A 23134-nucleotide genomic window follows, 5' to 3' on the forward strand; every position below is an offset into this window, starting at 1 on the left:
AAAGTCATCTGAGAGAAAGGAACCTCAATTAAGAAAATGCCTACAGAAGACTGGGCTGTAGGCAAGCCTGTAGGGCATTTTCTTAATTAGTGATTCCTGGGAAAAAGTCCAGTCCATCATGGGTGGTACCATCCCTGAAACTGGTGGTCCCGAGTTCTATGAAAAGCAATCCAGTAAGCAGCATCCCCTCATGGCCTCTGCATCATCAGCTCCCGCCTCCAGGTTCCTGCCCTGTCTGAGTTCCTGTCCTGATTTCCTTCCATGATGAACAGTGATGCAGAAGTGTACGCCAAATAAACCCTTTCCTCCCCAAGTTTACCTGGTCATGCTGTGTCATCACAACAATAGTGACCAAAACTATGACGGGGCCCAAGAGTGGAGAAAGGAGGAAAGGAGACTGAGGACCAGGACCAGAAAAAAGAAGCCAGCAACAGCGGGGTAGCAAAGACTGATGGGAACCAGTATACCACACAGTACACCACACAGTATACCACACAGTACACCACACAGTATACCACACACACAGTATACCACACAGTACACCACACACACAGTATATCACACAGTACACCACACAGTATACCACACAGTACACCACACACACAGTATATCACACAGTACACCACACAGTATACCACACAGTACACCACACAGTATACCACACACACAGTATACCACACAGTACACCACACACACAGTATACCACACAGTACACCACACAGTATACCACACAGTACACCACACACACAGTATATCACACAGTACACCACACACACAGTACACCACACACACAGTACACCACACACACAGTGTACCACACACACAGTATACCACACAGTACACCACAGTATACCACACACACAGTATACCCCACAGTACACCAGACAGTATACCACACACACAGTATACCACACAGTATACCACACACACAGTATACCACACACACAGTGTACCACACACACAGTGTACCACACACACAGTATACCACACACACAGTATACCACACAGTACACCACACAGTATACCACACACACAGTATACCCCACAGTACACCAGACAGTATACCACACACACAGTATACCACACAGTATACCACACACACAGTATACCACACACACAGTGTACCACACACACAGTGTACCACACACACAGTATACCACACACACAGTATACCACACAGTACACCACACAGTATACCACACACACAGTATACCCCACAGTACACCAGACAGTATACCACACACACAGTATACCACACAGTATACCACACACACAGTATACCACACACACAGTGTACCACACACACAGTATACCACACACACAGTATACCACACACACAGTACACCACACACACAGTACACCACACACACAGTACACCACACACACAGTACACCACACACACAGTACACCACACACACAGTACACCACACACACAGTGTACCACACACACAGTACACCACACACACAGTACACCACACACACAGTACACCACACACACAGTATACCACACAGAACCAGATTGCCTTGCAGACTGGAAAACACAGCATATCAGCCATCCTGAAGCTTCGGATCCAGAAACCTTACAAAGCAACAGTTCAGCAATTACATGGACACCTGTAATCTCAGCACACCGAAGGCTGAAGCAGGAGGATTATGAGCCTGACACCAACCTGGGACTATACACATAGCAAGTTCAAAGCCAATGCACTAAAGGAGACCCTGTCTCAAAACAGCAACAATAACAACAACAACAACAACAGCAACAGTGGACAAGCCTATGCCCTCCATTCTTCCAAGGCAGTGCTGGCTTTGACACTGGCCTTTGAGGAACAAGGGAGAGGTGACCTGGCAGGACCGCCCATTTACTGTCCTTCTCCCCTGTGATTCATAGTCCAAACCATTTTTTTTTTTCAGCCATCTCTTTATGACATGACTGGTAAGCAGATTCTTCTAACAGAAACCTCTCCCAAGAAAAGCTGCCATGTCCTCTGGCATTCATCCTGTTCACCAGCACCTCCTGGCAGGGGCTGGCTTACGTGGGAGAAATAAATAAATAAATAAAAACAGTAATAATAAGGCATTGCCCGGGTAGCAAGCTGATCCAGTCGGAGGATTAGAAGAGACACCTGTTTCCTAACCCAGCAGCTGTTACCATCGTACTAGAAGCATCCTAGTAACAAGAACTCGCTTGCACTCCAGACCCAACGGCAGCAGGCACCTGCGCAGTCCCCCTCTCAGCCCTGTCACCTGAGTGTGAGGAGAGGCTCGAGGTCAGACGCATAATGGGAACCCTGCCTTGCTGCACTTGGGAATTCAAATGCTTGTCTCCTGTCGAGGAGGCAATTTGTCTGTTATCCGGGTATTGTACGGCACGAATCTTTAAAGCAGTTATTATATGCGAAGGTGTTATAAAACACACCGAAGCTTTTGGAAGTTGAGTGGATTCATTCGCTGTAGCTGACCAAACACCTGTTCGTTTAAGCCAGCTTCTTAAAAGGCAAGATAGGATTTAAACACTGTCCAGTTTAGAATGCAAGCAGTAACACTGGAGCAAATAATATTTTAAAATTATCTTCTCAGGCTGTTCACCACTGAACACACACACACACACACACACACACACACACACACACACACACACGAAATCTATCAACATACAAACACCACAAGCAAACTATTTCATAGCTGCAATATGTACACATTACCTTTTCAGACTAGACCAGGGAGATGCTCTTAGAGACAGCTTGCTAACAGCCCCTCAGCTTGCTGTTTAACAATCCGTTTATAGCCCATCACAAAGCCAACCCTCCAAGGAGATATATTTTACATCTATACGTAAGGTTTCCTTGCTACAACAAGGCTGGATTTTGTGCAATCTTTTCCTCTCTGCTAAAAAGCAGACTACACTGTAATTTCTATAACTTACGATCCTATGAACATTCAATACATGTGCATATATGCAAACCGAGTCACAAGAATAGACTCTTGTGGGGAGGGGAAGCAAAATGATGCCCAAGAAATCACAAACCACACATACCATATAGTCCTGATTAAAGCTAAAAACAGCCCACCAAGGCATTGTGACGGCTAGCTTCACATTGTTCTCCCTCGGGCATGCTAATTCTAACCTCCAATGTTGGTTCTTAAGCTTGAGCTTTCCGGGGCTCCACTTGGGGACCTCTCCCTGACCTGAAAGATCTGCTTTATAGATGTGGGAGAGTGGAGAAATCTTCCTGGGCACTTTATGAGGCTATCAGCGCTTACACAGCGGCAGACAAGGAGTGAGCCTGAAATGGTACATTTCTCCCATAGGCTAGCATTTGTCCCCCAGGACCAGCTGAGAGATGCTCCTTCACACAAGGGGTAAAAGAGAAGCACATGAAATGCCAGGACTCACCCTTGCCCAGTGGGTAGTCAGAACTTTCCCAACATCCTGTCAACACTTGACATCCCAAAAAGATAGATTAAAGGGTTCTCCTAGTTTGCTCCTCTGTTGGTGTGATAAAACACTGATCAAAACTAACTGGTGTGTGTGGGGGGGGTCCCTACTTGCAGGTCACAGTCTACCACAATGGGAAGTCAGGGCAGAAACTTAAAACAGGAACCTGGCAGCAGCAACTGAAGCAGAAGCCATGGAGGAACACTGCTTACTGTCTTGCTCCCCAGGGTTTGTTCAGTTGGCTTTCTTATACAACCCAGGACCACCTGCTCAGGGGTGATACCTGCCACAATCAAGAATCAAGAAAATGCCCTATAGACATGCCCACAGGCCAGTCTAGGGGAGGTAATTCTTTAATCAAGGTTCCTTCTTCCAAAACAACTCTAATTTGTGTCAAGTTGAGAAAAAATAACCAGGAATGAGGTGGGAAACCTACTACTATGAAATGCTAAGAATCACAGATATCCATTTGGGGACAAGAAGCTACGGAATGAATTCTTTCTGACAATCTGGCAATGCCTAGCAATCCATGTATGTGTGCGTCAAGACAAGGTGTTCTGCAGACAATCCTAAAATGCACCCAATGAACTGGCTGGGGCTGGTAAGATGGATCAGTGGGTAAAGGCACTTGATGCCAAGCCTGATGACATGAGTTTGATCCCTGGGATCTACATGGTAGAAAGAAAGAACCAACTCCTGAAAGTTGTCCTCCGACCTCCACAATGTAATGTCGTAGTGTGTGTTTACACACACAATAAAGAATTTTAAAATGCAATTTTAAATATTTTTAAAAAAGAAATCGGCTATGCATGAACTCACATTAACCTATAACCTATATCTAAGCCAATAAGAGGCAAGAAGACTATGTTCTCATCCACCCACACCTCCTCCATGGTAAGCCTTTTAAGACCACAGCTGAGAGGAAAACACAGAGACCATCTTTCCCTTAAATCAGACGGCCTAACACACTGGCGACACAAAAGCACACACAGGCATTCCCCTCAGAGAAATGCTGCCTGACCATTTTACCAAGTTTCTCAAGACAGACAAGTTCTCAGAAGAGCTGGTGAATGTTCGCAGGGACTCACACTAATGGACTCACCTCTCTGGAGCCTCTGCAGAAACAAGGCCCTTCCCTTGACTGCCAGGCTCTTCACCTTGCCTCCTTGTAGTTTTAAGGAGTTTTTCTCCCCTTCTCAGGCCTTGTCTTGTCTCATATATCTTCCCCACAGAACATACTGTCTTGTACACCAAAGATGGTAAGTGTGCTATTATTGATGCTAGTGGGTCTTTGATTGTTTTTTGTTGTTGTTGTTTTTTTGTTTTTTGTTTTTGTTTTAGTTTTTGTTTTTTTTGAGAAAAGGTCTCACTATATAGCCCTGGTTGGCCTGGGATTCATTATGTAGACACTCGCTTCGTACTCACTGAGATCCACCTGCCTCAGCCTCCCAAGTCCTGGGATTAAAGGCATGTGCACCATGCTCTCCATGCTCTTTTTCTAAGGGTAGGTCACTGTGATGGTCAATCTCCACCATCAACTTGACTAGATTTAGAATCGCCTGGGAGACACACCTCTGGGGGTGTCCACATATGTGGGTTTCCGAGAGGTTTAAGTGAAGAGGGAACCCTGGGTGTGGGTGAAGCCAGCCCAAGGGCTGAGGCTCAGACTAAACACAAAGGAGAAAGCAGAGAAAGCTGACCACCAGCATTCAACTCTCCGCTTCCTGACTGCTGAGACAATGACATCAGCTGCCCTGCATTCCTGCCTGCCGCGATGGACTCAACCCTCAGTGTGAGCCAGAGCAAACCCTTCCTTCCTTACTTTGTTTCTTGTCAGCATTTGCCACCGCACTGAGAAAATAACTAACACAGGAGCTTAGGGAAACACACTTACCAGGAAAGATGAGGGTGCATGGGAAGGCTATATTAGCACGTGCCCTACTGGAGATGCCCTACCAACGAACACCTTTGCCCATCGCCCTGCCAGGCTGGGTAAGAGAATGGTGACAATTAGAGGCTGCTAGCCTCCCAACACCCACCACGACTCCTGCTGAAGCCCGTGGAGTTCCAGAGCCGTCTGACCTACAGCCAACTTCTGCCGGCAGACAGGTGCACTTTCACCTCCTATCTCACAGTCCTGCCCAACCACAGAGCACCAGGAACTCAGGAAAGCAGCATATGAAGTTCAGAAGGGAAACTCCATTCTTGGAGGGAACACCTGACCTTTCCAGGCAATTCCGGATCTACTCTCACCTGACGCTGAAGGATGAGAGTCATGAGACTCCGGAAAGGCCCTGACAGCACAAAGGCAAGAGGAGTTGGCCGTTCTCAGCATTGGAGGTGGATCAGCCAGGTCAGGTCATTCGGGTCTTAAAAGCTGGAGAGAAGTGGAGACTTACCCAAACTGGGGAATTTGCCCAACTTTCTCAGATTTTAACCCCCAAGTGGTGGGGTCTAATTATATAGGCACTAGCCGCAAACTCGGAGACCACCTGCCTCTGCTTCCTAAATCCTGGGATTAAAAGCACACTCCACCATAGTTCTTTGCTGAATGGAGCTGCGAGACAGAGCAAAAGGTGTCATGTGACCCCTGACCTGATGTCTCTGCATCACTGGCCATTACATCAACGGTTAAATGGGACCTATTAAGTCAGGAGAGCCTCAGATCTCAAAAGTTTGTCAAAGTACCAAACAATTCGACTATCTCTAAATCTCTCAGACTTCATCAAAAGGTGACCGAAGCAACCAAATGCACCAGAAGTCTATTCCTTCCGGTTTCCCTTGTTTTGAAAACCAGCCAGAACAGCCCCAAGGCAGGAATAGATGATGAGGCCCAAGGAAACCTCCCTTTGTTCCTTTGGGTGCCCAATCTGTGGTAAAAAAAATCAAGGCATGAGAACAATCAGCCGGACCCCACAGTGAGCCAGCATACATACTGCAGTATCTGATTTGATTGGGGAAGACAAAGGGTACAATAAGTAGTACGTAGAAATGTCTCTCCCTAATCTGAGTTCCTCAACACAGTCAAGGAAACAGCTTATCAAACCCTAGCATCCCATTTTATGAAACTCGCATTTCATCTTGTCCTACCCTTTGGAGATCTTTCCTGTATTAACCATTAGGCTTGTGGGCAATGATATTAGTGAAGTTGTTGTTTTCTTCCTTTTATTTTATTTACTTATTATTTTCTGTGCTGGAGATCAAAACCCAAGGACGGCCACGGACGGACAGACGGACGGACGGACACACACACACACTCTGAGCAAATGTTATACCTACGGTGTCTCTGGACCTTAACCTTGTCACCAGGGGCCCAAGACCTACCTTCAGGCCACACCGGCAGTGAGGTGGGCAGCCCCAGACCCTCCTTTTCACTTGTTCACAGTGTCGGACCCTCAGGGGCTGCATCTAGACTTACACTTTCACTATGGAACAAGGAGAACTCTCTGGGGAACCTGGTAACTTTAGAGACACACAGGCTGTTTTCTGGGGTTTGGTTGTTGGCTTTTTTTTTTTTTTTTTTGGTTTGGTTTTTTAGTTACAATACTGATTTTAATCTGTAGTTCATCTCTTCCAGGAAATACTCAAGAGTCAGTTTCCTCATACACAGGAGACATGTGTGAAGCAAGGGTCACTGACCCAGCTACACAGACAATTCTTATGACTGATAACTGCACTGTCTGCCATAGCCCACTGCAGACGGCACAGGGCAGCTGACAAGAAAAATCACCAACTTCTTCTACTAGTAGCTCCTGGGGGGACCAGAGAGAGCGCTTCCCTTCAACCCTCTTTCTTCCACAAGTTTGACAGTGCATTCATTGTTTCTTAGGGTGGGAGGTAAACTCCTCAAAGACAGCATTCTCTTCAGTGGCATAGTCATTGGTAAGGTGCCTGCTGCTCCTGTAAATAAACCCTCATCCACGTTCCTGTAAGCAACCCTAATGAAACTCACTAGGCTATTAAAAAAAAAAAGACAATGAAAGCAGAAAGTGGACTGGTTGAGAAGGGACTGATGATGTGCAGAAGCAGAGGGGTACGGAGAGGTATGTCCAAAGTACATTATGTACATGTATGAAAATGTCATAATGAAGCCCATTAGGCATAATTAATGTGTGCTAACAAAAGCAAACAAACAATATATAATCTATGCAATCTATTTTTTTTTTAAAGGTCAGTTTTGTCTGGGTACGTAGCTCAGGGGTAAAGCTTGCGCAAGGCCACCACCATTAAAAAAAAAAAAAAAGGGAACAAATTTTCTAAAAAGCCTAAAAATTCCCTCCTGCCCCAATGTAATAAATGTGGCTTTTTCAAACTCCTCTGTATAATTAAGCTTCTGCTGAGGGTCGTCTACTCCCAACTCATGAAGCTGGAACCCACAGCACACTGTGTCTGCTCTGTGGTCACAGACAAGGAACTGCCTGGGAAGCAAAAGCCTACGAAGGAATCGATGTCTTTCAAGTCTTGCCCCAGTCGCAAGTACCAAGCAACTGCATGAACAAGCAGATCCACAGACCCATTCCAACAGTGAAGCGCTGGGTAGTAACTCTACTCAAGACACTGCACGAGACTTCCAGAGGGTTTGCGTTTGCTTTTTTTTTTTAACGTTTTCTTTCATCTCTGCAAACTTATTCCAAACTACACCAGCTATTTCCCTCACAACTCTGCTGTAAGATACAAAAGGCATTTGGATTGTCACGTCATTGCAGTTGGCTCATCTCTTCTGTTGCCAAGGCTTGTGCTCAATTAAAAAAAAAAAAAAAAAGAGCTTTTCTGAGCCATGGCTGAGTGACCCCTCAGTCCAGTGAGAAACTCAATGGGTTTGGGACCAAAGCTCTGTGCTGCGAGTCAGCCAGCCAGGGTGGCCTGGACCCTAAGTCAGGCAGCACACCACAAATCTCACAGCGCCCTGAACATCTCCGGCACCAACGGTCAAAAGGGTGGTATTGACACTTTGAGCCCTTTCTAGAGTCACATGTTGTGGAAGATGTAAGGGGAAGCTCACTTGTCTTAACAGCATAAGGAATTGCAACCAGCAACGTATTACACTGGCCAACAGCTGTAAGAACACGCAGTTATATCACCCCTTAGGGGAGTTAATAAGTTCATGATTAAGTAACATGAACAAGCTCGGGTCAAGACCGGGTTTCACAGGTCTGTGGGCTGCAGCGTCTGCTCTTCTCCTTGGGAGCACTCCACAGTCAAGAGAACCCTCTCTCCAACAAGGCCATGCCCCTAAGGGAAGCCATCGTGACAGGGACAGAACAGAACTCAAAACTAAAGCTCAAGTCCGAGGCGACGGGGAGGACTCAGTGACATCTCCCTCCACACGTTAGCCAACAGAGCCGACAGCAGCCCAGCAGGGCAACGAGTCCTTTTTGGGTCATTCAGGAAATGAGGTCGTTTCCCTATGTCCGACTCCCACATACGAAGAGAAAATCCCCCGACAGAGTTCATAAATCCTCAGGAGCCTGTTCTTTTGCATCTTCCTTTGGGAATAGTCTCATAAATCATCTGTCTAGATACAGGAAGCTTGGCCTTTTAAAAATCAACATTATTTCTATGCCAACCTTTTTCCTTGGATATCTTTCCAAAATATATTTCATCCTCTCTTCACTTCTTAAGTTGAGGGACTTAACTTGGAAGCCAGGACCCACACTATCACCTGCCTCCTGTGGTGCCACCCAGGGGGCTGGGGTGGGGGTGGAGATCAGCTCTATATAATGACATAGTAGGGACACAATGCTGTCAGAATCCTTGTTTGATTTTCATGGCTCCTACTCCACCAAGGCGTTGGAGAGACAAGGGGCTGGGACAGAATACATGATTCTGAGTGTGGCTTGGCTACAATTAGCCATGGGATCTGGGGCAAGAGGAGACTCAGTTTCCTCACCTGCCTCGTGAGAAGTCTGGGTCACACCTCCATAATGTCCCTGTATCACTGGCATCACGTCACTTCCTACTGCCTCTGCACCCTTCCCTGACGCTCCTGCAAGGCTCTTTAGTTCTGCTAAGTTTCAGCTGATGGACCTATGAATCTTCCTCTTCTATTGACTAAAGCTGTTTGGATATAAAAGTCTGAATACAGAAAGAGGTCTCAAGTCGAGATCTTACTTAGCATCTATGAAAGCCTGCATTCAATCCCTAATGCCAGGTTGGGGGTGGAGAGGGTTATCTTAAAAAAGAAAAAAAAAATAGAGAAATTTATGAAGTCAGATGGCCAAATGTCTCTCATCATTCAAGTAAATTAAAAAGAACAAGGCCAGAATGGGCAGGCTCAGAAAAGAGAAAAGAAGAAAAAAATATTCCTTGGATAGTCATGGAAAATCATAGACTATCCACAAATATTTCAAATACATTTCCAGAAATCACATAGTTTTAATGATTTACACAGGGGATACTTTATGGGGGGAAAAGGGCATTCATGGATTAAGTAAAAAGCTTTTAAAAATAATAATAATAAAGTTATACAAGGGAAAGGATGGAGTAACGCCAGTAAAGAGGGTATCTGGCCCCAGAGACTGGACAGGCTGAGGACACCACCTCAGACATCCAACCACTTAATGAAGAAAGTATTAGGCAGTGGGGGAAATAAGAGAAAGTAGAATGGAAGAACAGGTTTCTGAGTGAGAAGCATGGGGGCAAAAACGGAGCCACGGAAGATAACATATCACCAGAGATTGCAGAAGCAGTATTTAAAATTTGAACAAAAAAAAAAAAACAAACAAAAACAACAACAAAAAAAAGGATCATCTGGACATTCATCCAGAGGTCATTGGCTAGGAGTGACCATCTGGCTACCCCTAACGGGTAATGAGGAACAACCCACCTTTGACATTGACCAAGAGGGAACACGGGACTTCTGCTGGCTCCACCCCTGCCTGTCACCTCCTGCCTGTCACCTCCTGCCTGTCACCTGAGCTATGGTAGGACCCACCGGCTCCACTCTGGGTTTCCTAATTTGCTTCCTGAAGATGGACGTACCTGACAATAGTCACTGGGAACTAGAGACCGGTGATTAGTGTCTCAGCCTTGTACTGCCAATAGGCATACAAGGCTGAGAGATCTGAGGCGGACCATCCCTTAACCTCCTTCCTGGCTTCGGTTTCCATGTTTGTAAAATGGGGAGGGAAACTGCCTCCAGGAGAGACTGTGAAGAGAGAATGAGGTCACTAATCTTAACACACCGGGCAGGACAAGGCGCATTAGTAAGCAACCGGTGATGGGGGGGGGGCCTCCAGGCAAAAGAGGAGGAGGAAGGAGCGGGAGAAATCCCTACAGAGCTGTAAAGCTGAGCTGGAGAGATGACCACTGAAAGAGCAATGAAGCACTTCTAATTACAGAGAATTTCTAAAGTTCTCAAAACACAAGGGTTCTGCAGTTTCCATAAGCACGGCCCATAGGACTCCATGCAGTCAGTTCAATCAACATGGGGGAGTCCATACTTAACACGGTAAGGCTGCCAGAAGGATTGCAAATCCCTGGGACCAGACGCGGCTACACTGTGTATTTTCACTGTCAAAGATGAAAGGGTTACCCAGAGAATTAACAGGGCAAATGATAGATTTGTGGTAATATTTCAACACCAAAGGACCAGTTTCAAGCACATGGTTGTACCCGTTCCTACGCAATGGATGGTATGGAAGACAACAAGTCACTGTTGCCTATTCATAGGGGCTCATTCTGAGATGTCCCAGTAAATTTTATGAGTCTGGTTTCTGTATGTACAGAAAAATCAATAAAATGTGTTTGCTTTTTAATAGGCTGTAATTCTAACTTCTCCCTAATTTAGTCTAGCCTTTCTCTCCCCCAAATACTGGGTTTAGCAACGGATAGTCTTGAAGCCGGGCTCCTGTTGGCGTGGGAACATTGAAGAAAAGTCACACTCTACTCAATAACTACACAGATACTGCTTCCTTGAGTCTATTGGAATAATGCAGCAAAGACGGACTCTGCCTGAGACCAAGTCTTGGTGCTGTTTTACTAAATTGGTATTCACAGAGAAAATGGGTCCCACCTTATGCCGCACACCCTAAGGGGGCTCCCTATGATATAGACTCCCGCAGCTGGGGGAACCGCACCAAAGGCCAACCTTTCAAAACCAGTAATAAAATGAAATTGCTTGACAAGTAACTCCCAGATACTCCCTGCCCCTGTGGCGTGTGTTTGAGACCACATCTTAGTTCCGTGTCCTCTGCTTCAAGCTGGGGTAACTTCCCCTGCTTTACCTACCCTTTCCATAGGAACCTTGTCTCGGCTGCCAGGTCTGTTCTTAAAGACAGTGCTTACTACACGTAAGTGAAGGTATAAGTAGGTCCGGCTGACTCTGGGTGAAGAAGACTGGGGCTCACCCATGGATTCATCAAGGGGTGATGTGAGAGCAGGCAGCCCGGCCTGGAGCCAACAGTGGAACTGCCTAACGCTCACACGCCACCGTCGGAGCACATACACATCTCGGCAAACTGTGGGGCAAACCCAAATCCAGCAGGCCTTTCTTCCCTCATCCCTACCTCCTACCACTTCCTCTTCTCACACCTGACTAGAGCCTCGCAGCCCAGTGTTCCCACACACATCATCTTCCACGGCACATAGCTCCGTGCCCTCAGACCAGCTGGCTTGTGATTAAAATGGACCACACTAGGAAGTGCCAGAGCCCAGAGCCTATTGTATCAGATTTCCTTGGCCTTTTATAGACACACCATGAACCTGGAGAATCTGATGTAGTGGCCTGAGACCCTGCAGGCCTGTGTTCTAACCGCGTTCAGTCATCCATATGCTAAAGCGACCACTTAGCTCTCAGAACCCAACTGTGAAAACAGAAATGTGTAGCTCAGGGTCTGGCTAAGATGTCTCAACTCCAACTTAACGATCAATGTCTCACCATTCCCTGATGACACTGTCAGAGGATAGGGGCCTAACAAACCTGCTTATCCACCTGGGCCTCTCTAAGGATCCCTCAAGACTTTCGTTCTCTTTCTAAATTCTTCCTTTTTTAATTTTTATTTTAAGGGTGACCTTGAACTCCTGATCCTCCTTCCAGTCTCCCAAGTGAAGTGATTACAGGGGTGGACAACAGTCTCACCTCAATTCCTTTTTTGTTCTTTGCTTAGACACCAAAGCAGTTTCTGAGATTATCAAAATAATCAAACACTATTAGTTTATCAAAATCCTTTTATTTTTTTGGAGAGACACCAGGCAGAGTTCTGGTCCTTGGGTAACCTTATTAACTGAGGTGACACATGGACAGAGAGGAAGGGGCACTCACCTCCTCCATACCTCACTTGGTGTTGGCAAACATGACAGAAATGACTCTGTGCCAGCTGCCAGGTGAGAAACTAAGGCATCAAGATTACCCTTGCTAACCCGAAGAAGTATGAGACATCTAGACACCAGCTCTGCCTGATGTCTCTCCAAAACACTTATTTTAAATGAGAATGTCATCCCATCGTAAATGGGAACTGATAAAGAACAGGAAAAGAAGGGCCAGGGCATTGGGCCACCAGTCTTTGGTGTCCCGGGTCACCTCAGCCAATGTAAGTGCTGTGCCAAGCCTTGCAAAAGGCCTGTGTCGGCTGGGCCACAACCACTTTCTGCCGTAACTTAGCTGAATTTAAAATTGAACAGGTGACGTGAAGGTGAAGGCATATGGTGGAAAAGCCAACCTGTCTTCCTCTGTCCTGTGACTAACTCAGTCTTCTAGGGGAGGAGGGTGACTTCTTAGAGAGATGATCAACCAACCCCAACTGGTGAGGAAGGGAGCAGAGTGCCTTCCTCACAGAGGGGCTGTTACAGGAAACTGACAAGGCTTGGTGCTGTTCTGGATGACCTCGGGCCTGGCAGGGGAAGCTTCTCTTTTCCTAGGTAAAGGAAAGATGTGCCCAAGTGCGAAGACACACAGGCCTTCTCAGCTCTAGCGACAGCCACCTTGCACTCAAGTCATCTTTACATGGTGTCACTGATTGACCAATTCAGAAACTTTCACCTTGGAAACTCCACCCAGATCTGACTCTGGTCTTTCCTAGCAGAAGAGACAAGGGCTCAAAAGTAAACAAAGTACTTCCCCGCTGTGGCTGCCTCTGGCCAGGCTCCTGTGGCCTCCATCACACCAGCTGCTGAGGAATTTACTGCCCCGCTGACCAGCTGTTTGTGCCGCAGGAGAGCAGATAGGGAAGGTTTCAGGAGAGGAGAGAAATCTTGCCACTCAAAGAGTCTTCTCCTCCTGCCTTTAGCATCAGCTCATCCTTCCAAGACTCACATGCACTCTCCACACCAAGGAAAAGTTTGTTGTTTTCTGGGCTCAAGGAATGCCCCCTAGAAGCAAGCAACTTGCCTGTGCTTGCTTGTAAACATTTTTTTTTCCCTCATGCAATCACTGTACCACATCCCAAGGACTAAATGAAGCACACATCACTGGAACATTTTCAGATGCCCTGAACTAATCCTGGTCCTTGATCTCCGTGCTTTATTACGGAACATGATAAAACTCAAGCAACTCCATGGAGAGATCGTCTTCATGCACACAGACCTAAAAACACCACAGCCTAGGCAAATATTCACAGACTAGCTCCACCGACCCCAATCCAAAACAAAAATGTCACTTACATAGGTGGTGAAGAAGAATATATTTGAGTGGCACATTACACACTGATAAATAAAATAAAAGAGGCACCCAGAAAGGATGGATGGGCTGGGTTACGGTATAAGAGCAGAGTTCAGTTATCCTGTATAATACAAGGTTCTGGGCTCCACTCCCAGGACCAAAGTTAAAAAAATGGAAAATAAACAACCTAAGACAATAAGGAAAAAAAATAACGATAACACAAATCGCATCCAACTTCCGTATCACATCTGAGAACGTGTTTTGTTGGGGCTTGGCTCCCTGTGTGTGTTAGCTCTTCTTTCTACTGGGGTGCAAAGAAACAAGCCTGCTGTTCAGTAGAGGCATTCATTCCTGAATCCAGCATACAGCCCGTCAGAACAGCAGGAATGCAGTCACTTTAGACGTGGTATCAGAAGTCACAGGATAGATTGCATTGTGGTTTTCTTTTTTTTTTTTTTTTTTTTTTCCAATCGAAAGCCATTGTGCTCTAGTTGGTCCAGGTTTTTCTCTTGTCAGGTTTATTGCCATTGAGCCAGATACAATTTACTGATAATGCCCTATCATTTAGTTAGCTCTGTTTTTGTTATGAAGTGTGAAATAAATTACATTATCCATACAGCAAGATTTTCCTGATTTCGACAAAAAATTTATATTGCAAAAGGAACTGGTTTTGAACTATCACAGCATCCTAAACTCTTTAGTGAGGCCCTGCTCCAAAGCCTCCCCAAGATGTGCACAAACACAAAAGCCCAAAAGTTCCTCTGGGCTCTTCTGCGAGGCAGAAACAAAGACACCCAATGCACCTTTTGAGTCCCCACTGGCCTCACTTCAAACCCATGGCCATCGTTCCTGAGAAGAAACACTAAGGTCTGATTCTAATTGTGAAAGCCTAGTAAGCCAGTGGGACAAAATTCCTTTCCCTCACACAGACCCTAGGTGAAACACTCTTAAAACAGCAAAGATTCTCCTAACTCCCCACAGGAGAAAACAGCTTAGATGTTCCTTGTTTCTGCAACATTCATCTAAGGAGCACACAGTCAATAGGGCAGGCCAGAAGCAAACTTCAGAAACTTCAGGCCTTGCACAGGGAACAGAAAAGGCATGCCTCCTGGTGACTGGTGGAACCTTGAAATAAAGCACCCAATAAATGCAGCATGGGAGAAATAACTGGGGGAGACAGACAAATCATCCTGCCTCCCAATGGTGGCAAACTTCACAACAACTTTTTTAAAGCAACCAACTACAGCACCGCAGCCCATACGGACAGACTGTACATATTCGTGCACACGCGACTACCTGGGAGACAAGGGCTGTTTGCAAATATTCCTCCTGAACTTAGGACAGGCCAGGGAGCCGGGAGACCGCAGTTTTTCAACACCCTGTCTGCACTGTCAGAGAAGGTCATTTTGCCTGGTCACTTGTCTTCCACCCTGCATCACAGGAGTTTTCTACTTTCAGATTGCTCAACTTTTATAGGCACTAGAGTAAAATAACTATTCAGCAACTTTATTCACCTTGGTTTAATTTTTTTTTTCCTTATGCAATGCCCAGGAAAAGCTGACACCAAGGCTGTCTTAGGGCTTGCAATCACAATCAGAAGTGAGGCGGGGGTAAAAGAAAAAAATCTTGTGTGATACAACCCAGAGTCCTGAAAGAAAGAGACCATCCTAGTGGGGCCCCTAGAACTTTTTCCCCAGGGAGACCACCCCTCGGGAACAAAAGTTACAGTTCAGTCACATGTTGGGCGTAGGAATAAGGAGAAGGGGTTTTTCTTTTTCCTTTCTTATTTTTAAGCGCACTAATTACGGAGGTGTTCTACAGATCTGAAGACAAACTGGGTTCCTCCTACCAACTGAGACCGGCATTACATTGTCAAAAAGAAAGGGGGTGGGTGGGGGGCCCAGGAGCGGAGACGGGGCTCGGCGGGAGAGGGGTGTAGCAAGGTTATGCTAAAGGGTACAGCCACTGCCACGAGCTGCATCTTTTCCCCTCGCGCCCCAAATAATTCCCCGCAAGCCTAGCAACTGCACCAGCAGCCCCGGGGCGAGGGGGTTCCGATCGCCCAAGGGGAAGGAGGGGAACCGAATCATTACCTTAATGCTACACTGAGCAGGAGTCTCAGACATGTCTCACAGCGAGAGGGATCAGGAAGTTCTCAGTTTTTTTCCACTTTCCTTTCCTCTCCCCAACCCAGAAACGCTCGGCGGGGCAGCGGGACGCGGTCATTTAAGAAGTTTCTTGCAGCATCGCCAGCGGCGGCCGCCCCGGGGGGGTCTTCGGAGCGCACGGATCGGGCGCGCGGCGCGGGGGCGTGGGAGCCGGCGAGCACGGCGTGGGGTGTGCGGGTCGCGGCGCGGCGACCGGGGCGCAGCCGGCCGGCCTCGCGTGTCTCCTCCCACCCGCGGCCGGCGCGCCCGCCCCCGCCCTCCCCGCGGCGCTAGCTCGCTCCCTCCCTCTCTGTCTCTCCTCTCTCTCTCTCGAATGTTTTCCTTCCTGGAAGAGAGAAACTGAAAGGCAGAACTGAGAAAGCTCTCTGCTCATTGATCTTGAGAGTTTCAGGGCAGAAACTGACGTGAATTCCCAGCACCGGGCTCTGCCTCTTAAAGGAGCCACCAGGAAATAAAAGCTCGGGTTACCGCGGGCCGCGGGGAAATCAAAAGACGTGCGGGGGAGGGGCGCGGGGTGCCCACGGGGCCGCCCCGAGGAGGATGCCTTTGGGGAACCTCGCAGCGTGGCCCTAGGACTCTCAAGCCTGGTTCATCTCGCTCCCGCCTCCCTAGGCTGCACCTCCGGGGAACCTGGGCCATGCACAGAGGGGCTTTTCTGTGCGCTCCCCGGGGCGCCGATGCAACCCAGGGACTGCGGTCTAGGAAGGGACTTTCCGGGAAGGACGCGGCGCCGCAGGAGGAAGCGAGACAATGGCCTTTGTTCTGCGCGGCGACCGCGGCCGCTTTAAGAGAATCCACCAGGAAATGGGAGCTCGGGTTACAGGCTGCGCACGGGGAAGTGCGGGGCGCGACGCCGGAGACAAAGCCGCGCGGCCGCGCTCGGGCCCGGGGACGCGGCGGGCGGGGGCTCCCCGCGACGGGGGGCGCCCCTCGGCCTGACCTCCCGCCTTCCCCAATTCGAAATCCCCCGGCCATTTAAAGCCACAGCGGCTGCTACCAACCGACGTAGGTGACTGGACTACAAAGTTGACAGGGCGCTTTCCTGCAGATCTTAGCCCTCCCCTGGGCCGCTGCTCCGGCTCGGTCATTGGCGGAGGGGACGGCCCGGGGTCCTGCAGAGGAGGAGCAGCCAGAATCCTGGGGCTGAGGCGCTCGCCTAGAGCACCAGCGTTCTGATCGCTGTTTTTATTGCTATTTATAATCTCTTAAAATGCCCACTGCAGAAGATCGTGCTTAAATTCTAACCCCGCTAGTACATACAGGGTTTAATGTGTGGGCATATGATGTAGGACTAAGTGCACTACCATTTTGTCTTTTGACGGTAAATTAAACATAAACACATGTGTGTAAAAACGCATTATATTCATGTCCCCTGCTGAGGACCACTCTGATTGTCCAGACTCACCCCTCTATTCCCACTGGTTTCTTTGCGCGCGCGCGGGCGGTGGGGGGTAAGGGGGGCAGGGTTATTTTGAAGCAAAGTCTCCCAATGTAGCCCTGACTGGCCTGGAGCTCACTAAGGCTGGCCTAGAACTAGTAAGCTCTTCTGCCTCTGGTATTTTTTTTCTTGCACACTTTTCAGCATCATAAAATATTCCCAGCCTTTCACAAACAGTACTTCCGTTCATGCATTCATCAGAATGCTCTAAATGACATTGTTAAAAGGGTTGGGGTGGGAAGGCACCCCATTACTGATAAAATGGAAATCCCCCCCCCCTTTGGAATCTCCAGGCACCACAACCAGTTCTGTCATCTAGTAGTCATGTTCCCCAAGAGAACTTATCCTTATGGACACTAGCTCCCAACACATCCACAAGCATTTACCCATTCTTACCCCTCACAAATACCTACCTTTACTCCTGGGCTCTTGGAGCTTTTTGTTGTAGATTTTAATAGGCTTTTCTCTGTTGAGTTTGTTTGTTGTGAGACAGGGTCTTACAATATAGCTCAGACTGGCCTTGAAATCAGATCCATCTGCCTCCCAAGTACTGGGATTAAAGGCGTGCACCACCACACCCAGCCAGTTTTTAAATTTTCTTGAGCCTGTAGTCCAGGTTGGCCTTGATTTGAAGCAGAGAATATTCCCGACTTTGATAATGCCTCCGCCTTCCAGGTGCTGGAACGACAAGCCTGGGTCACTATGCATGACTCACCTTTGTTCTTTCTGCAGGGAAAGGAGGGCTTAAACATCCACTTATTGGTTGATTTGTTCATGTCCTGGAGGTTGAACTCAGGCCTCATGCGTTCTAAGATAGTGCTCCACCGTTGACCTTCATCCCCAGCTAAGCAGTTCTTGTTTTTCCTTTGCTTCTTCTCACTGATGTTTGCAGACACCAGGTCTGATGGGCTTTTACTGAGTTAAGTCTTGTGCACCCTTATATCACTTACCTATCAATGGGATCGATGATAACTTCTCAGCTTCTATGAGATGAGAAGGAGTAGTAACCTAATTAATAAGATTTTCATAAATATAAGAGGATATGAGCAGTAGTCTTTCCTTATCCATGGAGGATGTATACCAAGAGGCCCAGGATATACTTAAAGCCAGACACTACACACATATATGTACATATACATATATATGTATATATATACACTCATACATATATACAATAAAGTTTCACTTATAAATTGGACACAGTAAGAAACTAACCATAATTAATAATAAAACAGAGCAATTATATCCTACTATAATAAAAGCTAATAAAACATACTACTGTGTCTGAAAATTTCCATGTCTGTGGCTGACTGTGGGTAACTGGAGCTGGGGAAAGCCAGCCTGTAGGTATGGGGACTTCTCTATAAAGAGTTTCTTTAGCAAAACACTCTATATTACATGTGCTAATTGGTGTTAGCTATGATGATTGCCTAACCTCGCAACTGAACTAACTTCCAACTTCCATTCCTGACATGTCTTGGCCTTCTCCTGGTGATTCATAGAGGTGGCAGTCTGAGGTAGAATGTCTGTGGTTCCAAAACAAAGAACACAGTAGCAGCTATAGCAAAAGCTGCATTTAGCCCACGGTTGACAGGCTCTGCAAATGGCCTTTTAGTAAATACTTTAAGCTTTGTGGGCCAAGAGGCAAAACTGAAGACTTTGTGTAAATACCTATATAATAAGAGGGCTGGAAAGTCCACATATTTTTGAACAGTATTTTCAATGCAAGTCTGTTAATGAAAGGAATGAAATTCTCTTTGCAGGGAATAACTTTTACTGACCTGAGGTTCAAAGCAAGTATTATTCTTGTAGCTCAGGCTGGCCTCTAATCTATGCCAGAGGATGGCCTTCATCTCCTGAGTGATGGGTTAACCTCATGCCTGCCTTATTTAATGCTGCCCTTTGATGGGAATATACAGGTTTGATTTTGAAGCGCCTCTTCATCCACATAGGTGGCACCACATGTTCATGGGAATCCATGAGTGTGTGATTTTATTTGACTTTCAGTTCTCTAAAGACATTTTAAAAGTTCTATTAGAACTCTATAGATTCTCACAACAGCTCACCCGGAGCCTGCAAATTAGCTAAGTACAGTTGAAATTAGTGGATACTCCTCAGTGGCAGTCAAATGGATCTTAAATGTGGAAATAGCCTTTGCACTTCCAATGACATTTTTCAAAAATCCCTCTTGGAACTGTAGTTTGAGCTCAGAAGAACACACTGGTACTGGAATGGAGACCTTGCTTCCTGTTTTAACTGTTGATAGTATGGGGAGCATGAGAAGCAGCTCATTATTATTTGTGGTGTAATCAATGTTAGTTGTATCAAAATGATTTTACTACAGTATGCATTTTACTTACCAGCTCTGTTTTCCTTGCAGTTTTAGGTTGAATTCAATGACAAAACATTTGATAATGTCTGTACCAGAAGCAAATTTCCAAAGACAATCATTGACCAGGAATAGCACATGTGAGAAACTCACTTCATCCATCCATTCCACACGTCATGGGCTGCATGTCTCTAGTCCCTGTTTCTTGGCTTCTTTTGTCTACATTGGACATTTTCATATTTCCACTCACCCTCTAGATTATCTTCCTACATTTTTCTTATGTTAGACGAAATAGTGGCTCTAGAAATCTCAATGCATCATTTTAAAATTTTGATTTATTATCATTGTGCGTGTGTGTGAATGTGGCCACACACGGGATACAGTGCACATGTGGAGGTCAGAAGACAACTGTGTAGAATCAGTCCTCTCTTTCTACTTTGTTTAGGTCCCAGCATCAAACTCAGGTCTCCAGATGTTCGTGGGAAGTGCCTTTACCTGCTGAGCCATCTCACCAGCCCTCAATTTAAATCTTTAATTATCGTCACCTACCTTCAAAATAACCGTGGCCTGGTGTGGCAGTGCAGCCTTTAATCCAGTGGTTCTCAACCTGTGGCTTCAAAACCCCTTTGGGGTCAAATGACCATTTCATGGGGGTCACATATGAGATATCCTGCCTATCAGATATTTACATTATGATTCATAGCAATAACAAAGTTATAGTTACTAAGTAGCAACAAAAATAATTTCATGGTTGGAGGTCATCACAGCATGAGGAACTGTATTAAAGGGTCGCAGCGTTAGGGAGGCTGAGATCCACTGCTTTAATCCCAGTACGTGGGAGACAGAGGAAGGCCAATCTCTGTGAGTTCAATGCCAGCCTGATCTACATAGAAAGTTTCAAGTCAGGGCAATAACATGAGACACAGTCTCAAAACACAAAAGAGAGCAAACAAACAAAAATAATGTTACTCTGTTAATAATATACATACAAGAAATTAATAATCGCATAATTCCATCTTTCCCTCTCCTATTCTCTGTGATACTATAGCCTTACATTTTGCTTCTCCTATTACAAAATGTGCTGAACACTGTAATGTTTTGATGTGTAGAAATGTGTAACTATTGTATATGATGACTGTGAAAATATGTCTCTAATTTGTGAAGCTATTTTTCTTTTCTGCTTTTCTCATTATTATTTCATGCAGATCTGTCTGACTGTCCACCTAATATCACTTCCCTTTGGCCTCAAGCATTTCTTTCAGCGTCTGTTGGTGATGAACTAGATCAGCTTTGGTCTATTCGAGGGTGTATTTACTTCATATTCATTTATGAAGGATACTTTCACTGTATAAAAACGTGAAATTGGTTGATCTGTTTCCCTTTTGGCAATTATTTTTTACAGTTTTTTAATCTGTTCTTTTTTGTGTGTATGGGTGTTTTGCCTGTATGTAAGTCTGTGTGAGGAGTGTCAGATCTTGGAGTTATAGACAGTTGGGTGCTGGGAATTGAACCCGAGTCCTCTGGAAGAGCAGTCAGTGCTCTTAACCGCTGAGCCATCTCTCCAGCCCCTGCGTGAGTGTTTTGCCTGTATGTAAGTCTGTACACCAGGTACATGTGGTGCATATTGAGGCTAGAAGAGGGCATTGGATCCCCTGGAGTTAGAGACCTTTGTGAGTCACCATGTGGGTCCTGGGAATTGAACCTAGGTCTTCTGGAAAAGCAGTCAGCACTAACAACTGCTGAGTAACTTCTGCAGGCCCCCTCTTGGCAATTTAAACACGCAGCTCTTCTCCTGTCTCCAATTTTTTCCCCAAGCAAGTATATTTCAGTGTTTCTCTTTCCTCACTGTTCCAGGCCCAACTACACTGATCCTTCCTTGAATACTACCCTAGTTTTTCCCTTCATGGTGCATGTGTCTTCCCCCAATTCTTCCACACCACCTATTTTTCAACCCTCTCTTGGTCTCCTTTCTGTGTTTTTTTAGGTTTTACATATTTACATCAATTTATATACTTCTAGGATCCACATGAGAACATGCAGTTTTTGTCTTTCTGAATTTGGGTCACCTCATTTCAATATTTGTGCTTTTCAGACCTATCAGTTCACCTGAAATTTTATTATTTAAAATTTTTCATTCTTTTTGAATAAATTCCACTGTATAGGGGCTGGAAAGATGGCTTGAAGGTTAAGAGTACTCACTACCACTGGGCAGTGGTGGCGCACGCCTTTAATCCCAGCACTCTGGAGGCAAAGCCAGGAGGATCTCTGTGAGTTCGAGGCCAACCTGGTCTACAAGGTGAGATCCAGGACGGACACCAAAGCTACACAGAGTACTCACTACCCTCAAAAGGGACATAGGTTCAATTCCCACCACCCACATGGCAAACTCATAACTATCAGTAACTCTAGTTACAGGGGGTTCAACACTGTCCTCTGACATCCATGAGCATTTCACATGCACACGATGCACTTAAAAACATACAGGCGAGACAGGCCCGGCGGCGGCCGGCAGAGACAGACAGGCCCGGCTGCAGTGCGCAGAGGTAGACCGGCACGACAGAGGCAGGCAGGCCCAGTAGGCAACAGCCGAAACACAGTCACAATAAAGACCAGAAACAAAGCTATTACCCACTGAAGAACTAGTGAAAACAAGCTCTTAATCAAGAGCTTGGAACAGGGACGCCTCTAACCCCAACACCTGGGGAAGAAGCTATCCCCATGGGATGGAACCAAAATGAATCTGAACACTCCCTCTGAGGACAACCCAGAGCCCAGCTGCTGATCCTGCAAAACCCAACAACTTGGAGGTGTTGGAGAAACTACCCCGCTCAGCTGAAATCCATCCGGGAGAGGATTCAGATCCCTACAGTTTGAAGTCTGAAGAAACAAGATCAGCTGAAAAGTTGACAAATGAACAAAACATGACCTGGGAACACAGAAGAAGGCACTGCCCAGCCACCAAACCAGATCACCAGAATCATAAGTATATACTTCACCGACTGAGATCAACTGCTCCCGAAGAAACAGCCCAATAGCACCAATTTAACCAAGAACTCCTAGTGAACCAAGACTAAAAATTAGAACAAGAGAGGCACTCTCAGACACAGACACCACCTGCACTGCACAGAGGAAGAGATGAGTAGATGCCAGTGCAAAAATACAG

General features: G+C 46.3%; 1 protein-coding gene across 1 annotated transcript in view; it reads right to left on the minus strand.

The window, feature by feature from the left end:
* Etv6 (ETS variant transcription factor 6) overlaps positions 1 to 16433 on the minus strand; it is a 238139-nt gene extending 221706 nt beyond the window's left edge. The window contains exon 1 of the mRNA XM_028894477.2: positions 16130 to 16433. Coding sequence (XP_028750310.1) covers positions 16130 to 16162 — 33 coding nt within the window. The 5' untranslated portion in view covers positions 16163 to 16433. The remainder of the gene's footprint in view (positions 1 to 16129) is intronic.
* Positions 16434 to 23134: the final 6701 nt, after the last annotated feature.

Source organism: Peromyscus leucopus, chromosome 3 (genome assembly GCF_004664715.2).
Source record: "Peromyscus leucopus breed LL Stock chromosome 3, UCI_PerLeu_2.1, whole genome shotgun sequence".
In the NCBI taxonomy this organism is placed as follows: Eukaryota; Metazoa; Chordata; class Mammalia; order Rodentia; family Cricetidae; genus Peromyscus; species Peromyscus leucopus.